Below are 25490 nucleotides of genomic sequence, written 5' to 3' on the forward strand. Positions count from 1 at the left end.
GGCAGAAGAGAAGGTGATGTGATGAAAGAAATAAAGCTTGTAGTGATGTGCTCTGAAGATGGAGGAAGGGGCCACAAGCCAAGGAACAGAAGTGGCCACCAGAGGCTGGGAAAGGGAAAGGAAATGGACTCTTCCTTAGAGCCTCCAGAAAGAATGAGCCCTGCTGACACTGTGACTTCAGCCAAGTGAAACTGAATTTGGGTCTCCAAAACTGTAAGAAAACAAATTTGTGTTGTTTTAAGCCGTTAAGTTTGTAGTAATTCATTAAAGCAGTAACGGCAAGCTAGTATATGCAAGTTATCAACTACCCAAAGACAGGTAAATAGAGTGCTTTAGAGCTGACCAGCTTCAGAACTGCATAGTAGCAAAAGTGTTTCTCTGTAAAGTGCTTTTTCTCTACACAAGGACAGAGGGCAGGTAAATTCAATCATTTACCCTAGGAAACTGTTACTAGCTAGCTAATAGTATATTCCATTAGGCGGGAAAAACATAAAAAGTCGTAGAAGAGATAGATAGTCTGAAAGTATTTTTGATGCCGGATTGCTCTAAAGTCCCTCTTCCTTACCACTGGTGGATGCTGGAGCACTCTATACACCTTAAAGGATTTTAATTTCTGCTCAGACGTGAGAAATGGCCAAGAATAAATAATCTAAAAATACACGAAATGGTTGACTCAGGGAGAAAGAAATCTATGTCTAAGTATATTTCTTTAAATCTTGCTCTAAATACTTCTGTAGGCATAGGCTTCTTCATCATCATCATCTACACTTGCTGCCTGCTCACTTTGTTTCAAGCAGTGTACTAAACCTTTTATATTCATTTTAATTTAATCCTTACAATAATGCCACGAGGGAGGTATTTTTTCCCCCACATTGCAGATGGAGGGAAACGTCTTAGAGAACTGAGGTAACTTGCTCATTTTCACATAGCTATTAAGTGACAGAGCTGGGATTTGATCTGTGTGAAACCAAAGGTTAATGCTTTATTTTGGTGAGTTCCATTTTTGATACAAAAGAAAGAACATAGTCAAAGGCAAGCTGTGTATACCTTCCTTCACTCATGGTAGTGTGGACTGCCCAGATCATGGTCTCCCCCACCTTACCCAGGTACTTAAATTTTAAGTAAAATTTGACTTTGAGAACCCAAATCTATAAAATAGTGGCTATAGACATCTATTGACTATTAACACAGTTACAAGGAAAGATGTTTTTTAAAGCAGTAATGGAAAAGTACACTTTTATTTACTTTTAACTAGTAGAGCAATAACCCTGGCAATAAGGACCATCATATTATTTCTCAGTGAATCTCCCTAGAAAAATAGTTTTGTGAGAGAGACTGAACTATTTTGTCTTAATTTTGAAGTTAAAATTATTAGTTTTAGGGCTATTTTCAAGGAGGATCATTTTTCTACTGAGAGTTGGAGGAAGCCTCACTTTTAGTTCACAATAAACAATTTGATAAATGGTCATTTGACATTGTTGATGCTAAATCCTAAGACTTTTTTTTTTTTTTGGCTGCACTTCATCTTAGTTGCAGCATGCGGGATCTGTAGTTGAGGCATTCAAGCTCTTAGTTGTGGCATGCATGTGGGATCTAGTTCCCCGACCAGGGATCGAAGCCGGACGCTCTGCTTTGGCAGCACAGAGTCTTACCCGCTGGACCACCAGGGATGCCCCTAAATCCTAAGATTTGAGAAGACAAGCATCCTGATTCCATCACCAGGACACTAATTAAATGTTTTAGAGTAAGTCACTGGATTGTTAGAATCTCTTCTCTAAATGAGGGACAAGGGCTTAAATTTTTTCTTCAGTGATGAGAAATATAAAACATCAATAGCTGCTAAAAGAGTCAGTCATCCATATTTAAAAATTTAACTTAGCTTTGCTTAATTTTATTTATTTTAGACATAATTAATCTAGAAAAAATTCCAACTACTGCTTAAACCAACTTGGTGCAAATTGAAATGATTTTTAAATTTTTAAAATTAAAGCCAGTTAATGACCTGCATAATTTATGGATACTGATTTAAAGATCAGCTAAATACCATAAGTTGATAAATATTTGAAGAACTGACCATTTTCTTTTATGGTAGAGAAAGTCCCTCTCAAATAAGAGTAAGAATAAAACTTGCGTTACCATGCTACCCATTACTTAAGAGAAATTCTTACAGTCTTTATTATATGAAAGCTCCAGTACAAGAGGAAGAACTTATCATAATTTAATAACCAGAGAGGGAAAACTATAATTTAAAGTAGGAATTTTAGGACTTCCCTGGTGGGCCAATGGTTAAGACTCTGCACTTCCACTGCTGGGGGCACGGGTTCAATCCCTGGTCAGGGGACTAAGATTCCTGCATGCCATGTGGCCAAGGAAAAAAAAAGTAGGGATTTTTATAATTAAATGAGGGACTTCCCTGGTGGTCCAGTGGTAAAGAATCCGCCTTCCAATACAGGGGATGTGGGTTCGATCCCTGGTCGGGGATCTAAGATCCCACGTGCTGCAGGGCAACTAAGCCCACGTGCCACAACTACTGAGTTCGCGCGCCTCAACGAGAGAGAGAAAACCCGCACGCGACCACTAGAGAGAAACCTGAGCAGACTGCGTGCCGTAACAAAAAAGATCCTACATGCCTCAACAAAGATCCTGTGTGCTGCAACTAAGACCAATTGCAGCCAAAAAAAATTTTTTTAAAAAGGAAAATAAATAAATACAATAAATAAATATTTTTAAAAATAGTTAAATGAATTGTAATCCAGTATTACTAAGATAGTTGCCTATATCATTTAGAACTTTAAAGGTTTTTGCATTTTCTAAATTTTCCATGTTTGCTTGTTTTTATGATGAGGAAAAAAAGTGATAAAAGATGGATGCAAAGAGCAGAAAATAAATCTAAAGAAATAATCGTTTTATTTTCTGTTTTACTTCCTCTCTATGGGGGTGGGGGGGATCCAAGAGCTTTAGTACATCACATGACTAAATGAAATTTGAGTGTAAAGGAGTTCCACTGACGTGTTTAATCCAAAACACATAATAGAAACCAAAGTAGAGAAATGGAGACACCACTTGCTTCAGCCCCTTGTTGGGGCTTTGAGATAAAAGGAGCAGCAGCTAGAAACCCCATGCCAAGTATATTGGGCAGCTGGGAGCTGGGGATATTGACTGGACTTTAGAACCTGACTGATCCAAATGTCTAATTCTAATCTGAAAATGAAAACCTGGATGTCTGAGAAATGGAGCAATTTGATGAAGCCAACAATCGACTCCCAGGTTAAAAATTCCATGCTTGACTCCCCACTGAGTTCCTGAGTAAACCACTTGTGCACTGGCTTCTCAATATATTGTACAAGTTACAAAGTCAGAGAATCAGAGTGATTATCTAGAAATACACACCAAGCTCACTTTTGCTGTAAATGCCTCCACTATTAAGCCGATGGTTGCAACAGATTTCTCCATTATTTGGTCCAATACCAACCTAACTCATAGGGTCATGAGTTGAAAAAATAACTCTGAAATTATTCCACAAAAAGAAAGATGATTTCTTTCTAAACAAACTATGACACCCAAAATACTGAAGTTTCTGTGTTTATGTTTGTTTATGATATTTGCCTACCTTCCAAGCTGGTCTCCAAGCAACCCACCAAAAAATGAGGCAATCATTCCACCAACTGGAAAGCTGGACACAGACAGAGACCAGAGCATGGTGATGAGGCTAGCAGATGCCACAGGCTCTTCCTCAGCCCAAGGGGTTGGTGTGGGAACCCCTAAGAATGGGCTTGTGGGTAGTTCCTCTGTACTGTTGATAGCATAGCTGTTGATAGCTTTTCGGTCTTCAAGCGGAACACCCAAAACATGTCTATAATGGGTTGTTATTACCTACGGAGATAAAATAAAAATAGCTCCAATATTTCAAGCATTCTGTATATTTTTTGTTTGTTTTTCCTTTAAAATATTTGTTAGGTGTTTAAACAGGATTATCTCATTATGTGTGTTATGCACATACTAATGCATATAGTTGTTTCAGTTGACCATATCCTAGAAAACAGAGGTCACAAATTCCAGTGCCAACGGGAACCAGACAGGAACAAACAAGTGAAGGAGGCAAGAAGGGTCTTGATGACTAGAGGACTGAAACACTGTCTGTGATTTTGAGAATGTAATAGTGAGTTGGCAGAATTTATTTGTCCCATATGAAGGAGGAAGTTGCAATGTGAGACTAGTGTTGCATGACCTTAATTTTTTTTTTAACATCTTTATTGAAGTATAATTGCTTTACAATGGTGTGTTAGTTTCTGCTGTGTAACAAAGTGAATCAGCTGTACATATACATATATCCCCATATCTCCTCCCTCTTGCGTCTCCCTCCCACCCTTCCTATCCCACCCCTCTAGGTGGTCACAAAGCACCGAGCTGATCTCCCTGTGCTATGCGGCTGCTTCCCACTAGCTAGCTGTTTTACATTTGGTAGTGTATATATGTCCATGCCACTCTCTCACTTCGTCCCAGCTTATCCTTCCCCCTCTCCACGTCCTCAAGTCCATTCTCTACGTCTGAGTCTTTATTCCTGTCCTGCCCTTAGGTTCATCAGAACCATTTTTTTATTTTTTAGATTCCATATATATGTGTTAGCATACGGTATTTGTTTTTCTCTCTCTGACTTACTTCACTGTATGACAGACTGTAGATCCATCCACCTCACTACAAATAACTCAATTTTGTTTCTTTTTATGGCTGAGTAATATTCCATAGTATATATGTGACACATCTTCTTTATCCATTCATCTGTTGATGGACACTTAGGTTGCTTCCATGTCCTGGCTATTGTAAATAGTGCTGCAATGAACATTGAGGTACATGTCTCTTTTTGAATAATGGTTTTCTCAGGGTATATGCCCAGGAGTGGGATTGCTGGGTCATATGGTAGTTCTATTTTTAGTTTTTTAAGGAACCTCCATATTGTTCTCCATAGTGGCTGTATCAATTTACATTCCCACCAACAGTGCAAGAGAGTTCCCTTTTCTCCACACCCTCTCCAGCATTTATTGTTTGTAGATTTTTTGATGATGGCCATTCTGACCGGTGTGAGGTGATACCTCATTGTAGTTTTGATTTGCATTTCTCTAATGATTAGTGATGTTGAGCATCCTTTCATGTATTTGTTGGCAATCTGTATATCTTCTTTGGAGAAATATCTATTTATGACCTTTAATTTTTAAAGAGAAGCCAGAAATCTAGATTTTTGTGTAAAATTCTTCAAGTTTTAAAGGTTGGCAACGATCCAAATTGAAAATATCCTACAGGTTGAAAAGATATATTTTCATTCCACTGTTACCCCTGCATAGCAAGATTTAAATTTGCTTCTGTAAATATTTTAATAGAGACATAAAAGTAGGTATAAGAATCAAGATTGGGAAAGATGAGGCCAAAAATAAAGTTTGTATACAAATTGAAACACTAGGTGCTGTATCCTTGCTTTAGGTGAGCTCTAAATTTATTAGTAAGCTTCCTAGCAGCCAGTGAAAAGAGAGGAAAACAGTCATATATACTGGTGAATTCTGAAGATCAAAAACAACTCAGTAGTACCTGAGAAGGTATTGAGACCTGAAGGAAGTTTCTTGTATGGGCCCTCACAGAGTTCAGTATGTAACAGAATAAACAATGTTTAAAACTAGATTTCACAGTGCCATATTTTATAATGTGTTTCAGTAGAGGTAAAGATCTAACAAAAGTATAATCGAGTAAAGGCACATCCTTCAGGCTCTCTTCTTTCTGTGTCATTCCTCTTGATGATTTGGTCACTATTCAGCAGCAGTGAGCTGGGAGGACCTCTGACAAGGACCTGGAATGCAGCTGCCCTAGGTTGCCAGTCCTGGGCAAAGTCCTATGTGGTAAAATCAGCTGATGAGGGAGAGAATGATATCCTCTTACAATAAAAGAAGTCTGATCCAGACATTTACCTCATGGAAGGCCACTCTATATGGATAACATACACAGAAGAAAGGCTGAAAGGAAATATTCTAAACGTTCTCAGCAGTTTGCTCTACATGAATAATCATGAATTTTTTTCTTCTAAAACTTTCTGCAGCAGGCATGCATAGTTTTCATACTCGTAAAAAAAGTAACTTTAGAATACCCTAAAATAATTCCAAATGTCATTCTGCTAATAAAAACAAATGGGCACGAATGACTCTTCTTACGTAATAGTGTTTAAGCAGCTCTTTCCATACAGAAGGAGGGGGTTATAGAGAGAGCACTAAGCTGGATGCCGGTGGGTGATCTCTGTGTTTAGGTCTGGCTCTAGGACTTGGAGTCGAGGAGGGGAAACCTTAGATTAATTTTCCCTCCAAGACTGAAGAGGATGCTTTCAATAAGGATTTGAAAAGTTCTCCCACAAGAAGAGAAAAGGTTCTACCAATTCCAAATTTCAAGGATCCTGTTAAATTAGCATGTGTTGTCAACACCCACAGAAAAAATAATATGGCCCCCAGAGTTATTCCCTAAGTCTCTCAGCCTTGGCAAGGGCTGCCACACTCATGATGCTATGTGGTACCTAATCAGAGCACATCTTTTAGTTCAAGGAGCAACCATTTCAGCAGATGGATTGTGGCAAGTACACATTTCACACGTTCACACCCTGTAGTCTCTTACATTTTCCTTGGAGTCCAGTGTCGTAAGAGAAGCAGACGAAATATGATGGATTCATAGAAGGAACCGAACAAATGCTTGTACCATCACCTTATGCCACCCCTTCCCCTAGCTTCTCTTCTCTCTCTCTCTCTCTCTCTGTCTCTCTCTCTCTCTTCTTCGTTCACTAAACGCTTTATCATTTACATCAATCATTGTGCTTGGCACTGGTGCTAGGAAGAATAAGACATCAGTCCCACCCTAAATGACCTGACAGTCTGATTCAGAGCAGAGGAAATGAAGTCCTGGTTTCCCCACTTACAGGCTGTGGGATCGGAGAAAAATGATATCTTTCTCCTGTCTATTCACTGGAAACCAGAGTAGGGATCCCAAAGTAAATGAGAAAAATGATAGAAATTATTCAATATTTTTTAAAAATACCCATTCAAATAGTCAACATGAAGAAAACCCAAACTTTATTGGCCTTCTTGACTACTATTCAAAAGTTTTGTATTATTTTACTTTGGATCACCTATGGGAGACAGGAGTAGGGGGAAGGACTAGAATCTTGTTAGTTTTAGGGCTCCTAAGTGTTTTTTGTTGCTTGTTTGTCTTTTTTTTTTCTTATGATGAGAACTCAGGATTTACTGTCTCAAAAACTTTCATATATAACATACAGCAGTGTTAATTATATCTGTCATGTTGTACCTTACATCCCTAGTGCTTATTTATCCTATACCTGGAAGTTTGTACCTTTGACCTCCTTCATCCAGTTCCATCCCCTCCCCTGCCTACCCCCCACCCCCGCAGGGTTCCAAAATGCTTTGATCTGGACAAGAAATGGGCATAATAATGTTGTTGGGCGAGTCAGATGGGGGAGAGCGTACGTTAGTGCCTGACGCACAGTGAGTTGGTGCTCAATACATGTTTGTGCACTGAAACAACCCTATCCTTCCAGTGTTTTCTCTTATTCCCTGGCATTTCTATCTGTGCGTCTGGGAGCTCTGAATGTTGCTTCAATCAGCTCTTAAGTTTTTTATTTTAAAAAATCCTTAGGCACGTGGTATTGTAGCTGGAGTTTTCTGTGAGCTCATCAAATAGCTGAATCAGAGATCAAGGATTATTTATTACTCTTTCTTTTTCTGTGAGGGTTTTAAAGTGAGGAGTCAAGGCCAAGTTATCAGCCTTGGAACCACGTGTGTGGAACCTGACAGAAGACCAGGATTATCCCGTGTTCCCCGCGTGGACACACCTTATCTCTCTGGATGCGGAGCAGATACCTTTCTGTCACTGATAGAAATTGCCAAAAAGAGAACTTGTGCATGTTTCACTTGCCTGTTGAGGTGCATTGATCACGCCAATGTCATATCCAAACTGGAAGGAACCCAGCACGGCAGTGAAGACAGTAAAAACCAAGGTCCTGGTGACCTGTGGGGAATGAAACACAGGGCTGGGAAACACCAGGCAATTCCAGTTACCATCGTCCCATCACTCTGCAGCCTGGACTTCTGACAGGCTGCACTGGCTGGTTCTTGCCCCTTGATACTCATTCACTGTGTGCCCAATGCTCCTGGCAGGGCTCATTCATATGGAACTGTGGGCACCTTTCATTTCCCCTACACTGCTAAAGCAGCAGAAATCTGGGACAGCTTTGTGCAGGGGGGGAACCAGACATCCTTTTCCACATATATATGTGGATATATTCTTTTAAGCTTCAAAATCAGGACTGTGAACTAGAATCGCTGCTGACTAAAGGACACTGCCAAGATCAAAACAGTTTTAAAATAAAATTTTAAAAATCATTGAAAAGTCAAATAAGACACCAGTAACAAAGAGATAGGGAGCTCTCCTGGACATTGCCATGATACAGAAACACCTCAAAACTCATCTAAGAGGCATCACAATCCAAATCAACATCTAGGTAAAATACTTTTCAGGATCTGCAACTTGTTGAACCTAGAGTTGTGAATCAAGGGATATTATTTTCTCCCCAACTTCAAGCAGCTACAAAAAACTGTAGAAAGTGGCAGAGCATCCATCCCTTTCAACTTATAATTACATGTCTAACCATCTTAGAGAAATCATATCATGCACACAGAGTCACATATAAGGATATTTGATGCATTTTTGTGCATGTTATAGCAAGAATTGTGGAAAGAACCTAAGTGATACATACAATACATTATGCAACAGTTAGAATAATGTGATTGTTATATATTGACTTTTTAAGTGACAAAGGAAATTGTGAAATCTCATTATTTTTTTTAAAAAGACTTAAACCTAAGTGTTATTTGATTTGTGTGTGTTTTATGTAATTCATAGAATACTTTCTTGAAGAACAAATAACAAAAGGATGACCTTTGAGGAGGAATGTGAGATTGGAGAGGTGGGGTAAAAGAGTATTTTTCTTTTATTTATATTATTAACCATTTTATAAGGAAAATATTTCATGTATAATTATGTAATTTGAAATTTTAAAGTAAATGACATGAGATATAGTAGGAACATTGTTGAATGAATGGATGAGTCATATTAACACAGCGTTTAGTTCCCACTCTGATACTTAGTGGGTATGTGACCCAAGCCACTTTCCCTATATAATCTTCAGTTTTTCTCTAAATTGGCAAATAATTGTAAATCCCCCTACTCCAGTATGAAGAATAGCTAATTAACCAGACCTCCTTATTCCCCAATTAAGCTGGAGATCAGAAATTTCACAGTGTCATCATCAACAAAGTATTAACACAGTACCACCCTGAGAGCCCTTGAAGTTACTGTCTAGTGGTCCTAAAACCAGACTTTACTTGAAGAGCTTATTACATGTGTAGCTTCCTGGAGCTCACCTCAGATCTACTAGTGGATTGGAATCTCTGGGGTGAGGATTGGGAATCTATATGTTCCCTCTCTTTCTACTAATTCAGAATTAACTGCAGGTGGCACCTATATAGACTTTCCCTCCCAGTAACTTTGTTCCCTGAAAGACAAGACATCAAAGCTGACCCAAATTATATGCTAATAATACGATATATATATCTCCAAAGAACCATATAATGTCATATAACTATGAAGCATATATATAATATCTTATATATCATATAATTATATAATTCACATTTGTATTTATTAGATATAAATCATTATACATATATAGTTAATCAATAGTAAAATAATTATAAATAAAATATATGTAAAAAGCGCACATGTGCGAGCAGTTGCACACACAAATACACACACACGGTATGGTTATGGTGTGTGGGATTACCAGAGACTTCGAATTCTCCTCTAAAATGGAACTGGAGACATCTAAAATGCAGTGGCTCAGGCAGCCAAAGCTAAGATGGGGTTCCATTCATTTGGTTGGTGATTTCTCCTTAAATCCCCTTTAAGCTGTTTCCAAGGACAGAGAATTTCATCCCGTTTACAGATAGCATCATTAGTAATGAGGGGACCAAGAAGCACCTTAAGCAGGCTTTAACCCCCTTCTGGATAATCTCCATTACTACAATCTGGACAATCTGATGTTAGGTGCAATGCGAACATAATCTCCATTACTACAATCTGGACAATCTGATATTAGGTGCAATGCGAACACAGCTTCAATGCCTAAAACTGATTATTTTGCCTACCGCATGCCATTCACGGCTGTATGTGTATTATGTCATTTACCTGTAATAGTTTTCTCTTGTTGCTATTACAAATAACCAAACAAAGCAGTGGCTTAAATAACACAAATTTGTTATTTTACAGTTTTTGTAGATCAGAAGTCTGACACTAGTCTCATCAGACTAAAATTAAGGTGTTGGCAAGCTGTGTTCCTTTCTGGAGGATGTAAGGGCAAATTTGGGTTGATGACAGAGTTTAGTTCCTTGTGGTTGAAGGACCAGGGTCTGTGCTAGCTGTAAAGCAAGGGCCATTCCCAGCTTTACGGCATTCCTTGATCAGTCAGGCCCTGCCTCCATCTTCATAGCCAGAATGTCTCTACCTCAAGGTCCATAACGGTAATGGCATTTGTAAAGCCCTTTTTACTATGTGAGGTAACATATTCACAGGTTCTGGGGACAAGGTTGTGGACATCTTTTGAGGACCATTATCCTGCCAACCACACAGTACCATAAGTATCCCTATGTTATAGATAACTAGACTAGTTAAAGTCTTAACAGCCAGTAACTTGTATTGATAGAATAATGATTTGGATCCAGAACTTACGCTTTTAATTACTTGGTTATTTTGCATTTCTCATTGATCAGAAACAAACATTCACAAGCCAAACAGGTCTGAAACTCTAGGATCCTAATCTTTCTAAATTGAAAAAAAAAAAACTAAGAGTGCACATATTTATAGGATTTGCCGATTGTGATGCTGAAGCAAATCACCAGACACCGACCAGTTCCAAGTGCATTTTCCATTTTCCCACCACTCACCTCACAAATCCCCTCCTTCCTCACACACCCGTAAAAAGCTTTTGTGAGGTTTCTGATGAAAATCAAAAAGGGCAAACAAAGGCTACTCTACTGCTCACCTGTAGCTCAGCTGAAGAAGAACCTCAGGTCCTACCCAACATCAAGCCCAGGGCTACGATATACTTGCCCAGTTTCACCCCTGCATCTCCTTTTCTTCCGTGGCAGAGTGTCCCAGCACTTGGTGTCTTAGTGGCTGCCCCTCCCACTCCATCCCTGGGCTTCTGCTCTCTGCTGGCTCTCTCTTCCTGTCCCCACAAGACAGGCATATAGTTCCTTTCTTCTTATTTTGAGTCCAACTGGTGAGCAATGGTGAGCAGCGGTGCTACAGAAATGGAAGATGGGGATGAAGGTGGTGGCTGCAGCAGATCTGGTCCCCTATAATCTCCATCAGCCTTCCTCTTCCACTCCAAATGACAGGCTCAGTCACAACAGTGTTAGCTGTTCCTTCATTGCTTTGACAAAAATGTAAGTTAGTTTCCAAACATAGAAGATCTCTGGAACTCCTGTCTCATTACCTTCCAATTAAATTGTTTTAAGTCATTACTACAGAAATATTGGAGCTGCCCCTAAGATCACTTTCTCACATTATAGGGAAAACAAAAAAAGCCACTGTGAGGGAGATAAGAGAGGTTTTAAACATTTAGAAATCTTAGGGTGTTCTTAAAGTCTTTGTCCTCTGGTCTTCATGGCTCCTTTTTCAGCTTTGGCTCTGGTACTGCTACCCATGGCCTGCAGTTCCCCACTTTAACTCCTTGAGATAGAAATTTCATCCAGTTGGTCAGATAAGGAGCAATCTCATTTATTTTAAGCAGGCCACTTGAATTCCCAACCAAAGCGATCATACCAAATATCAAAGTCTTTGGAACTGTTTGATTGCATTTTCTTTTTTGTTTTTGTTTTGTACCTCTTATTTTCAGGTTTTCAGAGAGGTTTCCCTCTCTGAACTCCATTTTGAACTGGCTCTTTGTTTGCCATCATTTCTTTTTCCATTGTGAAATAAAAAGGGATAACATTTGTAGTTAACCTTCTTTGTGGTTAGACTTGGTCAGAGAAAGTTTTGCTTATGAGAAGGAACATTTCTGAAAACTACTAAACAACTAAGTTTGAATTGGCCCATTAACCTCCATTCATTCAATCTAATATCCAAGAGGTTGCCTCAAGGGTAGGTACATAGGAGCTAGTGAAAACAGTGAGAACTTAGAGAGGAACTTACTCTTGTCCAGGCTCTGTGTCCTAAATGGTTTGCCTGTTCTCTCAACAACCTTGTAGGTGGAAATTATTATACCATTTACATATGGGAAAAGGTAATGATATGGAAAGGGTAATGAACTCATCTAAAGGCCATATATCCACCAAGTGGCAGAAGATATTCAAGGCTTTTCTCTCAACTTCTTCATAGGCAACAAGGTATTAAGCATGCACTTTTAGAAAGACTGTCTTCATTTGGAGCTTAATAATTTTAAGTTAAAGAAACTATGTTCTATATCCAATTAAAAATATGCTGCTGGATAAACGTAGAAGAGTAGAATGGGCAAGTGGCTGAAACTTAACATAAAACAAATGTGGTGTTTATTTTGTGGCTTAGAAATCAGACGGAGTCTATTGGGAAAAACAAGCAGGCTTGGGAGTCAGAAAACCTGGAAGAGTCCCAGCTAGGCCCTTAACATCCCCAAATCTCAGTTTCTTTACCCCGCAATTGGGTATAATAATAGTTAATGCATAGAATTGTTATAAAGGCTGAATAAGATACATACTGTGGTCTTCCTATAAATAGTGAAAGGACTGAAAAACAACTGATCTTTAATCACATCATTATCATCTCATTTATCACTCGTGCCAAACAACCACCTGTCAAATTTTTAGAAATCACCCATAATCTTCACAACACTACTGCAAAGTACATGAAATTATCCCCGTTTTACAGGTGAGGAAACCAGGGCTCCGAGATTAAGTGGTATGCCCAACACACATAGCTGATGAATAACAGATACTCTTGGATTGGAAACCAGAGCTCATCTTAAACTGCCACTGCTAAACAAAAAGGCAGCTTTTCAGCATCTATTGATTAACTAGGTAGGGAGCAGAGCTTGTACCCTTTCCTCTACAAAATACTATGTACACCAACCCAAAGGCGATCTTGCACCCAACTTTGGAAAAGTCCAGGAGCTTCTCAAGCCATAGAATTTTCAAGCTGAAAGGGACCTTTGAGAGCAATGGATTCTAGGCTAATCTCTTCTTTTTTCAGCTGAAGAATCTGAGTCCAAGTCTTTTGAATTATACAGTGCATTACTGCGTATATCCAGAGTGAGAAGCCAGGTCTCCTAACCCTCAGTCTCACGCTTAGTTCACTTCTTTCAAAGTCTGGGTGGTTTTACAAAGCTATACCATTGTGCTTTACATCAGTTCTCATTCTTTCTGGGTTCCCTTTTTAGGCAATTCCTTAATTCTCAAGAGAAGTCCTACAACACAATTTCTAAAGGCCCCTAAGGATAGCTCTATGTGAAACTTGATCATAGCCTATGTGCCAGGCACTGTGGTTAAACACCTCTCTTTTTGCAATATCTACCAAACTCCAGTTGTCTGAACACTACCTTCATAATTTTTGCCAAATCTGCATACCATCTGTAGAGTTATCAACTTAATATTTGTCTTTATACTATTTTTAAAGTTTTAACTACTTTAGCTGTATACTGGGCTGTTATAGGAAATCACGAAATCCTAGTTATTCCTTAAATTATAAATACATAACTATTGACATTAAAATGTTTGTCATCTGAGTTTCTCTAATATTATCTCATTTAATTACTCCCATACAGTAGAGAACTATTATAATCCCTGTATATCCCATACTATATCCTTATGTTATATGCCAATGTGTTCTTAATTTGTTGCAATAGAGAAAAGCACTTGAGAAAATCACACAGACTAGTGAGAAAATATCCTTAAAATCTCAATTAGTGGATAGGCCAGTTAAATAACTTAACCCCAGTATCACAGCAGGTAAGTAGTATCAGCACACTCCAAATCCAGGCCTCTGACTGCAAAGCCTCTGCTCCTAGCCTTGTAACTTACTGACATGAAAGATGGCTCAGCAGAGTAAGTTATACCAGATCAGAACTTAGAGGTCCTACTAACACGCATTTACCTACTTGTATGATTGTGTGCAGAGGTGGGGGCATTTGGTTGGGGGATACTTAGAAGACAGCAACAGCACTATACCCTTTTTATTTTCAAGTTTTTACTTTGAAAAGTATATCTACAGAGAAGTTGAAAGAGTAGTGCAGTGAACACTCCATAACCTTCGCCTGTGTTCACCAATGGTTAACCTTTACCACATTTGTTTAACTCTGTGTGTGTGTGTGTGTGTGTGTGTGTGTATGTGTGTGTGTGTGTGCGTTGTTCTGGCTGAATCACTTGAAAATAAGTAGCAGATACTTGTGTTACTTCACTCCTAAATACTTCAGCATGTACTCACTAAGAACAAAGACATTCTCCTACATAATTACAATACCATTATCATATCCAAGAATGTAATAGTTATAAAACGTTATCTAATATACCATTTTCAAAATTTCTCACTATCCCCATATTGTCCCTTAGAGCTGTTTTCTTCTTCCTTCCACCATCTAAGATCACTTTTTGCATTTGGTCATCAGTTCTTCTTAGTCTCCTTTAATCTAAAACAGGCCTCTACCCCTTGTTTTTCAAATATTGATATTTTTGAAGATTTCAGATCAGTTTCACAATTAGTTAGATTTGGGTTAATATGCCTTTTTTTGCACATTCCTTCCGTAATATGGTTATGTAGTACCACTCGAGAAAACATTACACAGACTAGTCAGAAAAGAGAGCAAATATCCTTAAAATACCAATTATTGAATAAAAAATATGATTTTTCTAGCAACCAAGCTATCAGTCGGCCAAGAGAAGTAGCTTTGATCTGTGATAGCTACACCCAGTATCCCCCAAATCCTCAATACGCTCACTGACTTCAACAGATTTCCCTATTCATGTCCTCAAATGGACATAATACGACTGTACCTTATCTTCTGTCATTTTGTGGGTTGGAGTCCTCCTCTTAATTCCCGGTCCTGTAGTGAGTGTGGCAGATACAGTGGCCAGTCCCTGACTGTCCTCCTTCAGCTTCCTGAGACTAGTTATACATTAGAGTAGGAGGAGCAAGGCAAAGAAGGCATGAGGCCAAGTCTAATCTTGGGCAGAGGGCGAATATTGATGAGAATCCAATCAATAAATGCTTTGCCTCTGTGACTTGTGGCTTCAATGCCTTTGTTCCACCAGGAAAGAAAATGGGAGCAGGTCCCTTAGGTGTAAGGTAGAAATCAGAGGCAGTCATGTTTTAAGGCACGTTCTAAATGGGGCAGTAACCAGGGGCAGGTGAAAAAAGGAATCTTTGGGGTCTTTTGTCGAAAATGAGAGAAGCTGGGCTGCCATGCTATGCTGTGGGGAAAAGAGAGACAGGTGCGTGGGAGGCACATGCACTGCCCTGCAGAGAAAAAGTACTGTGGTGCTTGCGTTTCAGAGCTGGACTGTGTGGCCAGAGGTCACTGTAGGCTTGAGTGGTTACCTGAATGCATTTGGAGAGTCAGGAACTTGGGTTTGAATCTCACCATTTTACTGGTGTTGTGACCTAAAACAGTGGCTCATTGTGACTTTCCTGTGCCTTAGTTTTTTTCCCCTGGTAGAATGAAAATAACAGAATATACACTTTGTTTATTAGTTGGGTTAAATGTGGTAATATATGAAAGTGTTTAGCATGGTGAATAATAGGTGCTCAGCAAATGTTGGTTGCTCTTGTTTTTGCTGTTATAGTTACTGGTTCCGTGTATGTCAAGAGGCACCTGAAGGAGGCAGTAGTGGAGCTCTCAAATAAATCTCCCAGGGCTTGGGCTTGTGACCGTCAGCACATCCTCTACCGTGTCCAGTCTTGGGCGGGTGGGAGGCAGGTGACATCAAAATTTGTTGAGCTTGAACTGTGCCTGCCAAACCATGTTACTGGTTCCACTGAGGCTCAGCAGGAACCAGTGTCCAACGAACAGCCCCATAAATGAGGGGTGTTATGAAGAAACAGAATGAGGAGGTAAAGGAGGCTCAGATTTCATTTGTCTTTTATTTCCCCTCTCTTTTCATTTGTATCACTTCTGCAAGGTAATGCAAGTGAGTTTCATTCAATTCAAATCACAAACTTTTATTGAGCCCAGCACAGTCCCAGGCTCTGCGATGCATGATATAAATACGACACTTTGGAGCTCATAATGCATAAGGAGAGAGAAATGTAACCATAAACAGCAATACAGTAATTTCTCAGTGGAAAGGCATGAATGAATATTACTAACAAAGATAGTTAATCTTTATTGAGTTCTTGTTTAGTGCCAGGTGCTGCTCTCAGCTCTTTACATGGATTAACCCATTGAATCATAACATAAGGTACTCTCCCTTGCAGAGTCAAGCTTTGGGGAGCAGTTTTGAAATCAGAATTTAAAGACCCCAGGTAGCCGCGCTGCCGTTCGTGCATAGCCGGCTCCTGGCTTTCTGCTCCAGTTTCAGCTGGTGATGTGCACGACCAATTGTCTGAGCGTATTTAATCAGGAGACGATTCCTTAGCAATCGTTTTCCAGTGACAGGACACTCTGCCAGAAAGTCATTGTGCGGCTGTCAAAAATGATAGTTCCCTCTGTTTACCTACCTTTGTTTTTTGAATCTTCCTTTTAAGAGATGGCCTTGAGTGCTGCGTGGGGCCGGGGAGACTTTTAACTTCTCCTGCCAGGTTGGAGCTGCGAGCACAGGGCGCCCTGCCACTCGCTTAACCGGGACGCTGGACCTTAAGCCACCTAGACCAGTTTCCTCTGGTTTAGCCCAGACCTCTCCTGTTCTCTTACTCAGAAATAAGTAATCTCTGCACATTTTAGAGATGGCTGAAACTTTATCTCCGGCTGTAGGGTGGAGGAATTGTTACAGTGATTGCATTGGGATTTAGCCTCCGGAGAACTGATAATGCTTTTCGGCCTCTCAGGAGAGTTTGCCTTAGCGCCCACCCGAGGAGCTGCGGGTCCGATTGCATGAAGGCATCTTCGTGTTTCCCTGGCTGTGGGATAAAGTCAGGCTTTTCTCGCTTTGTTGTCCGGATGGGGGCCCCCTCAATGAGGTGCGCCAGTGTCCAGAATCACCCAGAGATCCCCTCTGGGCTGCGTGAAACAGCTCTGTGTGGTTTTTTTTTTTTTTTTTTTTTTTTTTTTGCGGTATGCGGGCCTCTCACTGTTGTGGCCTCTCCCGTTGCGGAGCACAGGCTCCGGACGCGCAGGCTCAGCGGCCATGGCTCACGGGCTTAGTTGCTCCGCGGCATGTGGGATCTTCCCGGACCAGGGCACGAACCCGTGTCTCCTGCATCGGCAGGCGGATTCTCAACCACTGCGCCACCAGGGAAGCCCTGTGTGGTTGTTTTCATAGGGTTCACTTTGTAAACCCTTCAAGTCACATTCTGATTACTTCTTTTTTCATTTTATATTATTTTTTATTTTTTAACATCTTTATTGGAGTATAATTGCTTTACAGTGTTGTGTTAGTTTCGGCTGTATAACAAGGTGAATCAGCTATACATATACCTATATCCCCATATCTCCTCCCTCTTGGAGCTGATCTCCCTGTGCTATGTGGCTGCTTCACACTAGCTAGCTATTTTACATTTGGTAGTGTATATAGGTCCATGCCACTCTCTCACTTCGTCCCAGCTTACCCTTCCCCCTCCCTGTGTCCTCAAGGCCATTCTCTATGTCTGCATCTTTATAAAGTCCACTGATTTAAATCTCATCCAAAACCCGCAGAGAAATATTCAGCATAATGCTTAACCAAATGTCTGGGTACTGTGGCCCCAAGTTGAGACATCAAATTAATCATCACAGCATGCTACCTTTGAGGTTGGTGTTTTTCACTCAGTATAATTCCTTCAAGGTGCATCTAAGTTGCATATATCAGTTGTTTGCTTTTACTGCTGAGTATTGTTCCCCCGGAATGGATGTACCACAGCCTGTTTAATCATTAACCTTTGAAGGACATCTCAGTCCTTTCCAATTTTCGGGTTATTACAAATAAAGCTGCCATAAATACTCATGTAAATAAAGAAAAACCTTTTTGTGTAACCATTAAGTCTTCTTTTTCTGGAATAAATGTCCATGAGTGTAATTGTTGGGTCATATGGTATTTGCACATTTCGTTTTTAAGAAACTGCCATTTTACATTCTTACCAGGAATGTATGAGTGATTCAGTTTTTCTGCACCCTCAGCATTTGATGTTGTCATTATTTTTTACTTTAGCCATTCTGAAAGGTGTAGTGATATCTTACTGTGGTTTTATTTTACATTTCTTTAATGGTTAATGATGTTGGACATATAATTTAATTATCTGACATCTGTAGATCCTTTTTGGTGAAATGTCTCTTCCTATCTTTTGCTCATCTTCTCATTGAATTATTGTTTTGTTTCCCTTCATGGTAGAACTCTTCTGAAAAATTGTCTACACACACTTCACTACTCACCATCCTTTTCTCCTCAATCCAACTTAAGTGGGTTTTTGTCCTTCACTGTGCCTCTGAAGTAGCTTTTTATGGGTTTCCCCAAAATCTGTGTCTCCCTAAGGCTAATGGACAATTCTGTATCCATTGGAGCACTATCCTTTTTCTTAAAACTTTTTCTTCTCTTGTTCTCATGACAATATGATCACTTGAACTCAACAGCCACTGCTTCTTATTATCTTACTCCCTCTTTATTCCTAGACTTCTAAATGGTATTGTTATCCAGGGCTCTGTCCTTGGCCTGTTCCTCTTTTTATCTACATTCATTCTGTAGAAGAACTCATCAGATATAAGGGCTTTAAGAACCATCCATACTAGCCCTGTGCAATAGAATGTTTTGTGATGATAAAAATATCCTACATCTGTGCTGTTCAATATAGTTGCCACTAGCCACGTGTGGCTATTTAAACTTAAGTTAATTAAAAATTTAAATTTCAGCTACGCAGTCCTACTGAAACCAAGCAGGACCCTGCGAGGCCTTCCTGGGAACAGACTCCCCTCCTAACCACAACACACCCTGTGTCCTCTCCCTCTTGTTTGTAAAAAAGCTTTAGCCTCCCCGAGTTCCAAAGAGCAAATTTAATCAGTGAAGTGAGACAATGCAGAAACAAAGGAAAATAGTCAAGCAAGAGAAGATCATCATAGTTTAGTCATAAAACAAAGTCAAGGACCTTTAGTTCTTCCTCGGGGGTTATAGGTAATATCCTGAGCTATACCCTTGAGCTGATTTGCAGATACTAAAACCCCCACCAGGTGGAAGAAGTTAACCTTTACCGCATGCTGACCACAAGCACTTAGATCCCAGACTAGTTGGAACCAGAAGGTTGATGATGTTGATTCCCGAAATACCACCCAGTTACCGCACTACCAACCAATCAGAAGAATGTCCACAAGCCGATCAGGCGCCTTTCGACCCTCTTCCTCACCTTGCCTTTTTTTTTTGTGGTACGCGGGCCTCTCACTGTTGTGGCCTCTCCCGTTGCGGAGCACAGGCTCCGGACGCGCAGGCCCAGCGGCCATGGCTCACAGGCCCAGCCGCTCCACGGCATGTGGGATCTTCCCGGACCGGGGCACGAACCCCTGTCCCCTGCATCGGCAGGCGGATTCTCAACCACTGCGCCACCAGGGAAGCCCCTCACCTTGCCTTTAAAAACCCTTCCCCAAAAGGTTTCAGGGTGGTTTGGGTCTTTTGAGCATGAAGATTATCTTCAACTTTTAGACAAACAACCAGCAAGGCAAGAGGCAACTTCACAAATGAACTAGGAGTTAGAAAAATAATTAACAATCAGGTTCCTACCACCTCTTTCTAAACTATTGAATACTTACCATAGTTCAGCATTTCACACATTGTCACTTCATCCCTATAGCACCATTTAAATAAAATATTCTCATTTACCTGTGAGAAGACTAAGCCTCAGAGCATTGAAGGATCTATCCCAAGTTTCCATGGCTAATCAGTGGAAAAGCTGTGATTACTCATTCAGCCTTTCAACAGATGTTTGTTGATTATCTTTTATGTGCCAGAACTGGGGACAACAGTGAACGCATCAGATAAGTTTCCTGTCTTCCAAGAATTTACATGCTATAGGGATTGGGATCCAAGTTTTAGAGCCTACATTGAGAGCACCTCAAACTTTCCCAAATGACAAACTATTAGGTTCCATATAAACCCGGATTTTTAGCTTCAGATCTTTCTGCTATAGCCCACCATTGCTGTTACTGTTCTGCAAGACATTTTTTGAAGCTTGTCATCATGTGATCGACTCCACAGTGAACGTTGGCTCTCTTTACATTCATATGCTGTATGGCCCAACTTATTCAACAATTAATAACTGGATTCTTGACCACTAAGTGTAAGAGCGAACAGTTGTTTAAACTGCAAAAGCATTGTCATGTTTTCTGCCAAGTCTAGAGACCCTCACGCCTACTCCTTCTTTCAGTTCTACCTACAATCCAAACAGAAAGTCATCTGTTGGGCTTCCCTGGTGGCGCAGTGGTTGAGAGTCCGCCTGCCGATGCAGGGGACACGGGTTCGTGCCCCGGTCCGGGAAGATCCCACATGCCGCAGAGCGGCTGGGCCCGTGAGCCATGGCCGCTGAGCCTGCACGTCTGGAGCCTGTGCTCTGTAACGGGAGAGACCACAGCAGTGAGAGGCCCGTGTACCGCAAAACAAAAAACAAAAAACACACAAAAAAGTCATCTGTTGTATGGAGAATACCCGTTTAATAAGGATCCCTATGATAGCTTTCCTTGTGAAAAGATAAAATGAAGACTTTACTGAATGTATTGAGAATAAGGATTTGAGATTATTTAATTTTAGAAGACCCTAAACAATTTAAGTAAACAGTTTGGAGACAATTTAGTGGCCACAAAATGTTTCAAATTCAAGTCTTAATTAAACTTTGTGTCCCTAAGCAATGTGAGACAGTTGGGCCAATAATATTAGACCCTTATTTCTTAGAGTAGGTTTTAGGAATAAATAATCCAATGAGCACTGAAGTCTGAGCTTTGATGTAATAGACTTGAGGGAGGGGTTTGATTAAGTGTAAATATTTCTCTGACAGACAGTAATGTGAGTGTGGGTTGGGTGGGACAATGAGTGAAAGAGGAAAGATGGAGGACACTAAAAGGAATGGAGTCCAGGTCTCCAGGAAGGCCTGCTGAGGCTGGCATGTTGTTCCTGATGGTGCTCTGTGACCCACACTGACCTCTTGGGCTTCCCCTGGAAATGAGCCTTGGCAGAGGTCCAACGAGGTCAAGTCTTTGTCCAAGGTCAGTGATGGTCTCTATCTTCAGCCATATCCATGGCTGGGGGAGCCTGCTAGGATCTTAAGGAGAGTGTCCTGTGCTGGCACTAAGAGGGAAGGACATGGGGCAGGTTGTTTGTGCCAGTTCTGTCTGTGACAGCCAATAAATTGCCCTATTTCCTTTATTCCCTTCTCTTTTCTTTCTTTTAAACTTGCCTGTTAATGCATCAATTCAATGAATCTCTAGGTGGATAAAAAAGGATTAGTAGATTCTTCTGGCTAGCTCAGTGGTCACCTGGAGACACTCAGACAATCTTAGGTGATAAACCCAAATGTACACAGAGGCCTGTGGGACCTCTTAACCCCCTCCCAAAGGCAAACCTATAGCCCCAGGTGCAGGGAAGAGGAAGTAACCCTGGTCACTGGGGCTGTGACTGTCTACTTCTTGGACAGATACACTGACCTTAACAGCCTTTCAATGACCCACATTGGGAGTCTCAGGTACCAGATAAAAAGCTACCCAATAGCTGTACAAGTCTAGGCACTGTCCTCACTTTTCCTTTGTCTCTTTTTCTCCTTTCAAAAATATTTACTTCATTTTAATAGCAAATTAAACATAAATACATGAGACCATTGTCATTGAGAAAATTTTGTAGAATACAGATAAAGCTGAAATAACCCCCTATCACCACCTTCAACCAAGATAGCTCCTCAGGGATGTCTCTGTTTTCAGTTTGGTAGGTGTCTTTCCAATCCACCATCTCCTTTGAATCTTCTACTCTTAATTGTTTCTGTCACTTTGCCTCCTCTCCAAATTTGTCCTCTCTGCCATGTTACAATGAAGTTTTAATTTAACTACTACTCCTCAAGAAGCTTCCTCTTGGACTTCTCTGGTGACGTAGTGGTTAAGAATCCGCCTGCCAATGCAGGGAACATGGGTTCGATCCCTGGTCCGCAAGATCCCACATGCCACGGAGCAACTAAACCCGTGTGCCACACAACTACTGAGCCTGCATGCCACAACTACTGAAGCCCACAAGCCTAGAGCCCGTGTTCTGCAACGAGAGAAGCCACCATATTGAGGAGTCCCTGCACTGCAATGAAGAGTAGCCCCCGCTCGTCGCAACTAGAGAAAGCCCGCTCACAGCAACGAAGACCCAAAGTGGCCCAAAATAAATAAGTAAAATAAATAAAATAAATAAATAAATAAATTTATTAAAAAGAAAAAAAAAGCTTCCTCTTAATTTGCCCTCCTTGGTATGGCACAGAAGCCATAGACAAGCGATGTGCAATTCCTCAGTTGTCTGGATATCCTTTTCCAGCACCCCAGGCCTATGCTTGTCTGAGAGAGAACATGAGAAGAAGAGCAGCTGTGTCACCACTTCTGCTAGGCCAGATGATACCTGGCTGACCCCTTTAGGCTGGTAGCCATCACTTTAGAAAGGATGAAAGGTTTTCCCTTCCTGGAATGGTTTTATATCTTTTCTGAACCCAAGGAACCGTGTAAAATGAATTCATGCCACCCTCTCACAAGGGTTTGGAGCACTGGACTGGGGTCAAGAGATGTTTCTGCGGTTCTCCCTCTCCAGAGCGTTTGGCTTTTTGACTATGGGTAAGTCTTACTTAACTTCTCTAGACTTCTTCTGTAGAACAAACTAGACAATCTCTGTCTCTTCATGTGTAAGATGGAGATTTTATTGGATTCATGGGATTTTTGTGGGGGGTTAAATAAGATAGTATGGATACAGTGCTTCGAATAAAGCCCAGCACATAGTAAACTCTCAGTAGATGTCAGCTGTTATTATTTTTCTGCTCTCAGTTTCCATGATTTGTTCTTAATTTAACATCCTCTCCAAAAGTTAGTATAGGGTCCTGTGACTCCCAGGGTTGACTAGCTATGTGAGTTCTGCTCCTTTTTTTTAGCCTGGAGTTTGTGTTATTTGGCTCATTAAAAGAACAAGGGGCCACCTACTGAGCGGGCACTTCCCTGGATTTGTGTCATTCACATAAGGAAGGTTTGACAATCTGTGACCAATTCCTCTGACACATGTGCATCTATGGTAATTTATCAATGGGCTCTGCCCCAAATTAATTAATCATTGGGCAATTCAGTCTAAATTGAATGGTGCTACTGCATGCAGAAAATTTTTGTTTGCAATTCTTGAGTCATCTCAGTTTAACATAAGTCAATTAAAATTCTCTCTTCCTAACCATTTTTCAATCAAGTGTGCCTAAACGGCCACAGTACTCTGCAGGGCATCTTTCTGTTTATGAGTTTGTGTCTCTATAATGTCTGTGGGTTAATCATTTTCCGACAGTGTGCTATTCTCTATCGCTGCCTTCAGTACCTTTTGCTGCTAGTTTGCGGGGTACTAAGGGAGGCTTATGTGGTTGACATAAAAAAGTGGGAGTGAAGATCATGAGGTCATCATTGAGGTATAACAAACAATGTTGCTCAGTGTTATTGACCAATAGGTCACCAATAAAAGAAGCAGTGTCAGGGAGAAATGGTTCTCGTGACAGTTGTTTACCAGACATAGAGGAGTTCCAGGAATGTACTGTAACAGCAGATGGTGCAACTCGGTGATGGGTGAGTTGTTGACCGGGTACTTTTTTGTCTTGTAGATCTTTAAGAGACATAATCAGCTTCAATTTATTAGCCCCATTCTCCTCGGAAAATCCCCAGTGCTTACCAACACCCAGTATGGGCTCTGGCATCTGTTCAGAGTCTCGGAGAGTCAGTGGCAAGACTGGTAAAAATAAACCCAAATAGAATTTCTCTCTCCCTTACAACTTGATATCATCTTCCCTCTTTGAACAGGGCAAGTGGGTTTGGGGAAGCACTTTGTGGTGGTTGGTGGGGAGAGGGAGTTTTTTCATTTTTCATCGGTGAGTCAAATGAGTACATCAAAAATTGAAGCTCAGTGCCTTGGTGCCTCCATGCAGTAGATAACACAGTATCCACTGTCCTAGAAGCAATCCTCTGAGCCTCTAGGGATGTCCAAGGCAGCTGCAGAATGGAGCCCTCCTTTGTGGTGGCCACGGTCTCCCCTCACAGCTGGAGTCTACCCCACGTTTGCATCCTGCCTTTCTTCTCACTTCTGTTCGCTCCTTTTTCTTCTCTCTGCCCAAAGGCTCCTCAGGTGGCCTGTGCCGAACTGAAGGGGGAAATTGCTTTGTTCTGCTACAGCAAGAGCACAGGGTCTCTCACCCTGACCCAACTGTAAGATGCCAACCAAGCCTTACGGTGTGCTCTGTTGCCTTTGTTTTGCCACTGATGGGAGCAGGATGAAGAGGGTCAGGAATGTGGCTTGGTGGGGAGGAAAGAGTGCTGTCCTAGGAGCCTTCCTTTTCCACAGCTGATGCAGCCCTCCATCCCACCTTGAGCCACTCAGGGACTTGGAGCCGTGGTCTCTGAAGGGTTAGGCTCTAAGTTCCCTGAAATTTTGTCCTTCCAAGGCACATAAGATCACAGCAAGGATAGGGATAGGTTTCTTGCTGATGGCTTCATACTGAAGGGCGAGGAGATGGTCGAGTGTTCCCATAGCTAAGTGTCCTGAGTGACAAATTCTAGTTCATTTCCGGTGGTTATAGCACTGGCTAGGAGGCGGCCCCAACACTAGAATGTCCGTGGTCCTTTTGTCCTCATCAGTAGCACCTGACATGACTCATCCATTGTCCTTACAGATTTCTTGCCAGTGAGAATTCCCTTAGCATTTTAAGCCATTAATTTGCTGCTGCAGAGCCAGCTCTGCCTAGGAGATAACCGCTCCAGATGCCAAGGCACTGAAAGATCGCTGTCTGAGAAGTTTACTGAGTAATGAAATAAAAAAGCATCTCAAATACCAGATGCACAAGGTAATGCTTTTTCCGATTGTCATCGTTAACTTCCACAAAGATTGTAGCAGAGTGCTGTTGGGAATGTGGAAGCGAGAACTAGATCGTGGGAGAAACCGTGAGTTTGCCGCAGGAGTCACTGCTTGATTAGTAAGATCAAATCTGAGTCTAAAGACAGACTTTCTTATAAAGTATCTTTCATTAAGGTAGCGTTATATTCACTTTCTTTTAACCATCAA

General features: G+C 40.9%; 1 protein-coding gene across 2 annotated transcripts in view; it reads right to left on the reverse strand.

Moving 5' to 3' along the window:
* The window catches only part of SLC2A2 (solute carrier family 2 member 2), a 28789-nt gene extending 13652 nt beyond the window's left edge, over positions 1-15137 (reverse strand). The window contains exons 1-3 of one of the 2 annotated variants that reach the window (XM_059064116.2): positions 15123-15137; positions 7957-8049; positions 3611-3873 (exon numbers count right to left, since the gene is read on the reverse strand). In XM_059064116.2, coding sequence (XP_058920099.1) covers positions 3611-3873; positions 7957-8049; positions 15123-15137 — 371 coding nt within the window. Of the gene's footprint in view, positions 1-3610; positions 3874-7956; positions 8050-15122 lie in introns of those variants that run through there. The other variant, XM_059064117.1, reaches the window with a different exon arrangement.
* Between the last annotated feature and the right edge of the window lie 10353 nt (positions 15138-25490).

The sequence above is a fragment of the Kogia breviceps genome, chromosome 5 (genome assembly GCF_026419965.1).
Source record: "Kogia breviceps isolate mKogBre1 chromosome 5, mKogBre1 haplotype 1, whole genome shotgun sequence".
Lineage (NCBI taxonomy): Eukaryota > Metazoa > Chordata > Mammalia > Artiodactyla > Physeteridae > Kogia > Kogia breviceps.